Source organism: Drosophila erecta, unplaced genomic scaffold (genome assembly GCF_003286155.1).
Source record: "Drosophila erecta strain 14021-0224.00,06,07 unplaced genomic scaffold, DereRS2 tig00000126-arrow-pilon, whole genome shotgun sequence".
NCBI lineage: Eukaryota > Metazoa > Arthropoda > Insecta > Diptera > Drosophilidae > Drosophila > Drosophila erecta.
Window position 1 is genome coordinate 4,235,995 of NW_020825209.1, and position 6,208 is coordinate 4,242,202.

The window sequence follows — 6,208 nt, forward strand, 5'->3', positions numbered from 1 at the left end:
AAGGAAAGAAAAATCATTGAATTTGTTCCCTGAAAAATGAGAGCGAGACGAAGAGCGGCCGGCGACAAAGCGACAAGTGAGCGTGCGGCGAATTCAAGAGCCCAACACTCGCACACGCTTTGGTTAACTTGGCATGGGGACGTCGACGTCGGCAGCGTAGCGAAGTTCGTTGAAATTTTGAATGTGTGACAACGCGGTTCAGTCTGCCGCCAGCGCGGCCCGAAGCAGTGGTCTGTTACAAAAGTATATCACGATTTGCTGGGGAAGACATCCACTGACTAGCTCTCTCTCCCCCTCCCCCTTTCGCCATGTTCTCTGGCTGCCCCTGTCGCTCGCCCCGCTACTGTTAGCGCTTTCTAACAGCATGTTAACGCAGACTGTTAGAGGGCGAATTTGATGCGAAAGGATAAAGATTTCCCGCTGGGGCAGCCAAAAAACGGAGAAAAATACAGTGAGCAAAATAAGCACTATCCATAGGAGTGTGTTCTAATGCTCATTGTAAACCAACGATTCTTACTATGACTCATTGCACACAGCTCTAGGCCAAGATAAGTAACTCGGAGAAAAAGAAGCAGCCCCGCGTGATGTCAGACGTCAGCCCGCCCACAAAATACACTCGAAAGGATTGAAAAATGCAGACATTTTTGTTTGGTTTTTAGCAACTCTCTTTTTTTTTTTTTTGGTTAATGTTTATTGGTTTCTTTTACGCACCGCTGAAATGTTAATAACAGCCCTCGTTACTGTTAAGTGGTCACACTCTCCCTCTCTCAATTTTTCTTTTTGGTTTCAATGAAAGTGAGCTACAAAGCTGCAAATCGAAATTCGTAATGATTTTGAATTGATTGGAATTTTTGGACGAGAATAAGGAAAGGCGTTTGATTTTGTATGGGGCGAACAACGAAATATACAAATGAATAAATAAAATATGAAATATTTGCAAAACGAGTTATGAAATGAGAGCGAGAGCTAGAGGAAGTGTGCGAGGGAGAGAAAGAGCAAGTTACATTATTTGCTTTGGCATTTCTTGGTTTTTTTTCGTACGATTTTCACTTAAAACTAGACTAGGCGTACAAGATGTATTAACTATAGATACCACAAAATACAACTAAAACGAAATTCGAAGGGGGGTAAAGAAAGAAAAATCAAAAGGTAAAAAGAATGAAATGAAAAAAATATCACCTTTTTTTGTGTAGTAGGTCGTCTAGCTCTCCCTCCCTCTCTCGTTCTCTTTGTGGCTGTGTTGCTGTCGCCGCGCTACTCGCTCTGCCGCCTGTTCTCTCTTTGTCGCTGCTGCGCTGTCTCTCTATTTATCTCTTTCTTTCCCGTTGCCTTGCAGCGGAGCTCTGCTGCCGTCTCGCTTGCACTTGGGCTCCGCTGCTCTGCTTCAGCCGCTGAATTCGCTGTTAACTTTTCGCTGCTCTCTCTGTCTTTCTGCTGCTGCTTTTGTGGTTCTTATGTTTTTGTTTTCGATTCAAACTGTAGAATCTTTCTGATTTTTCACACTTTTTGTTGATGTTTCGTTACGATTTTTTATTGGCTTGTGATCTGTTTTAGTTTTACTCTAAACTGAGGCAGGGGGAAAACAAAAAATGAAGGGTCGTCTTAATTTGGAGCAAGCAAGTCACACAGCCAGGCGCGGCGAATTGCGCGAATCGACTCTGAGTTGCGGCGAGAGCGAATAACGGACAACACTGTGGCATTGGCAATGGCAGCGCTTGTCGCCCGCCTTCACTTTAGTGTGCGAGTCGCGATAAACGCGAGCGAAACGGGCGGCGCAACTGAAATCGCGTACCGACTAGCCTAGACACGCACACCACCACACACCAGCGCGTATACGTATACGGGCGAGAGAGCGCATGCTCTCCGCCACACACACGCGGTCAACGTTTTCTCCGCTTTGTGGCGCCGCGCAAGTTTTGTCGCAGCAGCAAACACGCAATAAAAGTTCAAAAACAGTTGAAGTATACCGCGACGCGAGTAAAAATCTTTCCTTCGACGTCGTCGCTGTTCGTTGTAGTAGTTGTTGTTGTTGCTGCTGCTGCTTTACGTTTTTATAGTGTTCCGTTCCGCGAATTTTCATGTGCATTTATGTAGATATACATGTATATCTGCATATATGACTGGCCAAAAGGTAAAACAACGGAAACAAATGATAACAGAATACAAATTGTTGTTAACAATGTGCCAAATATAAAGGCAAAAAACCCGCCCTCCCCGTAGTTCGATCGCTTTTTGTTTAAATTAATCTGCATATCATGGTGTGCGGCGGCTGCATTTCATTTATTTTCGCTCGCTGAAGAATATCTTGCTTGCTCCAAAGAATTAACAAAAAAAAATATTTGCGTTTGCGTCGACGGCATTGTTATTTCGTACGTATTGTTGTTAAGTGTGAGTAGTAGTAGTAGTAGTATCGCTACCAGAGCTGAATAATGTAGTTGACCAAAATTCTGAGAGCACAAGTCTGAGCACACACGATACGTCTTCTTCGTTTGGCCGTTTCACTTTGAGCAGCGTGACCGTGGTGCGTCGCTATAATATGCCCTGCGAGCCATGTGTATGTGGGCCTAACGCGTGTGGGAAAATGCCACTGAAAAATACCAAAATACCAGACGAAATCCCATGTGGGAAGAAAACGAACTCGGCGTGGTTATGCTGCAATTTCTTGTTGAATTTTTGTTACCGGGTTTCAATTTTTCGCAAATATACGCTTACTAATATGGATAGAAAAATATATATACAATATTACAGTGGACAGCCAGCAGGGAAAACATGCTGCGCTCGGTGCACTGCAAAAATACCAGCTTGTTGCCCACCAAAGACACGAACCTTATCTAGCAAAACAGCTGTGATGCATTTTTTAATTTTTTTTTTATTATTAATTGGCACATTTGTTTAAAAATGTTTATGCTACTACTTGCATTTAGTTTAAAGGTATAAATGGGAAATGGGATTTCAGCCGAGTGTCTAGAGTATATATACATATATTTCATACATTTGCATCACCTTAATTTGCAGATTCTCCACCACTAAATTTTCCCATCTATTGCCAAAGCTACCTTAACCTGAACGTCGCGTCCTGCGAGGAGCACCTGCGTCATAACCACGGTGCCCAGGACATCGAGCCAAAAAAAATCAATGCGATTGCAGAGATCAAAAACAGGTGCAAGCTCCCCGACAGGAGCAAGTATTAGAAACAAACCTTCAACAAAGTAATGGCGCAGTAAGTAGACAATTGCAGCCCCGTCGAAAAGATGAGCAGTTTAATTGCCAATTCGCAAATTTTGTTTAGCTGCACCCAGAAAGGATTTGAAATGGAATTTTCTTACGGTAACTGCCAACGGACATTGAAACGCAAAAGAAAGAAGTTTGAAAAACTGAAGAATCAGTGAAAAAGACTTGTGCGTCGACTGCGATTTTTGTATGTTGCTATCAATAAGTTGCCTTGTTAGATGCACTAAATACAAAACAACTTTTTCCTTTAGGACCCCCAGGTTGGAGCTAAGAATTCCAAGAGCAAGGTGTTTTTGGGACCAAAATCGTGCAGATGATTTCCATGAAGTGACAAAATCAACAACCTTATCTATAATCGAATGTATCTATTTTACGTATAAGCCAGAACTGAATGTACGCTATTATTGTTATCAAACATAAGAAAGAATCGCACCAATTGCTTTCAATTGTACAAAATAGACATTTCTTTGTTACATATTTACCAATAATTCTAAGAGCAGGAGGACTTTTGTCTTTGACTTTACAAAGAATTTCATGTTTTGAGTGTGCATATTAAATATGTGGATTTTACATCAAAATAAATGATCGCTGTGTTTACGCACCGATTAAATACGTTTAAGAAATGCACTTACTTGTTGTTTTATCGCCGTCAAACATTTAATTAATTTGGGATGCTCTACAATTCAGAACAATTCGAAATGATAAGTGAAGTTGTCAAAGTTTATTTTTTGAAGTTTATTATTGAAGTGAACCTTACTGAGACCTCTAAAATATGCCATTTGATAAAATTCCCAAATATAGACGATAAAATAATATAGAAACTTGGTAACACTTAAGCCAAATGTAAAACATTTGCTGATGCTGTTTTAATTTAAATTGCTTTTAAATTGCCGCCATCTGTAGAACTAGTACCGCAGGAAACTCACACAAATACTCGATTTCTGGTATTTTTTATTTGCTCTCTTGCCTCTCGCTCACTCTCAGACGTGGAAAAACTGTTCCTGGATTTGAGTTTCTAGCGGGGATTCCCCAAAAACTAAGAACAGGTTCAAAGTCGGGCGCCAAATACACGTATGTTTTTTAAGGATTGTGATTTTTAAGAAAAGCAGAATTTCGGCATCAGAAACTATGAAATTAAAAAAGGGAAAATTGTCGAAAATGACAATGACAGAAGATGAAATGATCGACCGCCATAATATGGAAAGTTTGTTGCTGATTTATTTTATTTCGTTTATATAGTATGTATTTGTATGTATAATTTAATAATATAATAAACATTACTCATTTGTTATCTTTATAATTGCTTTAAGAGGCGAAATGTCTTATATATGTATGTATATACCATGCAGCCGTCTCGTTCCCGCATTTTTGATTCTGCTTTTGTCTGGGTATTATGCGTAATATTGAACGTTTTAATGCTTTTTAATAGTTCCCATTAGTATGTTGGTATGGTCTTGACGTATTATCAAAATCTACTCATCTCCTTAGCCCTTCTATTCATTTATTTAATTTTACTATGTGCCAGGAAGTGTTGCCTATGCCTCATGCGGTAGTTACTTTCTTTATTGAGGGAACTAAGCAAATGTATTGTTAGTCATACATAGTGTAGAATTATTAATACTTCATAGCTTTATGCTCTACCATGGCTTTTGATACACTCTGAATGCAAATCGCCCTAAAAATCCAAAATGTACAATTAATTTATTTCAAAAGCTATCTGAATATTGCCCTACGTTTAATGGCTTAAAATATATAGTCCCTTTCATGATTAAACTATATTAAAAAAAAATAAGAATTCAAAGTTGACCTAGAAATATTTTGATATTAACAATTGAAATAACAAATTGTTTTCGTGTTTAAAAATTATGCTAAAATTATACCTGAAATGCTGCCCATCAAAAACATTTGTTTATTGGCTAACAATATTAAATGTAGTTTTCAATTTCATTATTTTAGCAGGAAAATTCGTACTTATTGGAAATACGTTCGACAATTGCAAGTGCGGCGATTTTCGAGCATTGAATGCCGATTGGTTTTCTGAGTGTATACAATCATTCTTTGGTGTTGGTGTTCTTGCGTTCAATACTCGAGACTATTGCAATTAAATCTGAATAATTGGGGGCAATACCCATTTCATTCAGCACTAACTAAGTATGCATTTGCGGTATAACAACATCAACAATTTTAACCATACATATAGAGAACAGAAACTTTGAAACTTAAACGTCCCTCTCCTCATCACCTTTTCAATAATTACATATTTAGTTGTGGTGGCGGATTAAAAAACGCTATATATATATATATATATATATATATATGTGGTATGTGGTGTACTCTCAATTAGTTGAGTAAGTTGTTTTCCAATTTTCCATCTGTTTTATAAAAGCTAAGTTCCCCTCCTAGACTGCCGCTCATCCTTGATTTGTTTCTTTTAGCTACGATTTAATTAATCTTGGTATTGTTACGATACGTGCATATATCACTAAAACTAACTGTTTTCCAATGTCAACTCGGTATATATATATATATATATATCTGTATAAATATTTAGATTAGAGTTCAATGCAATTATTCGTGGTTGAAGAGTCGAAGCAAAGTACAGCGTAAATATTCTTGGGATGTGGATAACGTGATCTCGATGAAGGCATTTCTTGCGTGAGTATATATTTTGATTTGGTATTGATAGTGATAGTGATAAAGGAGAAGCTGATGTCATCAGTTTGGGAGCAGGCGTAGGCGGAAATTGAGAAATTGATTGCCATCATTATCATTGAATTGATCTGAAACGCCGAAACTCGTTTGTTTCTCATGTGTTCCATGCCTTATACTTACTTAAATACATCTCATTCGCCTAATCTCATTGCAATTAGCTCTTTCTAAGTCAAAGGAAATTAGTTTTGTGTGTGTACTAGCGCTCTCTCTCTCTCTCTCTCTCTCAACAAAAATCGATTCGCTAAATTAGTTAATCTTCAATTAG

The 6,208-nt window shown here is 38.4% G+C and overlaps 1 protein-coding gene across 5 annotated transcripts; it reads left to right on the plus strand.

Annotated features, from left to right (window-relative positions):
• Positions 1–214: 214 nt before the first annotated feature.
• LOC6549666 lies at positions 215–3,858 on the plus strand. 5 transcript variants are annotated; one of them, XM_026981867.1, is made up of 5 exons: positions 1,559–2,131; positions 2,197–2,369; positions 3,016–3,220; positions 3,290–3,418; positions 3,483–3,858. In XM_026981867.1, exon 1 carries the CDS (start codon positions 1,857–1,859, stop codon positions 2,055–2,057), a length of 201 nt encoding a protein of 66 aa, XP_026837668.1. In that variant the 5' UTR covers positions 1,559–1,856; the 3' UTR covers positions 2,058–2,131; positions 2,197–2,369; positions 3,016–3,220; positions 3,290–3,418; positions 3,483–3,858. The 5 variants fall into 5 exon arrangements, 3 of the variants coding, with proteins under 3 accessions (XP_026837668.1, XP_026837667.1, XP_001977452.1); XR_003408042.1 differs by lacking the exons at positions 1,559–2,131; positions 2,197–2,369 and adding an exon at positions 215–230; XM_026981866.1 differs by having other exon boundaries at positions 1,559–2,369.
• Positions 3,859–6,208: the final 2,350 nt, after the last annotated feature.

What these genes read in the sequence shown, in the direction of transcription:
- LOC6549666 (XM_026981866.1), top strand. Translation starts at nt 1,857, where the DNA reads ATGCTCTCCGCCACACACACGCGGTCAACGTTTTCTCCGCTTTGTGGC.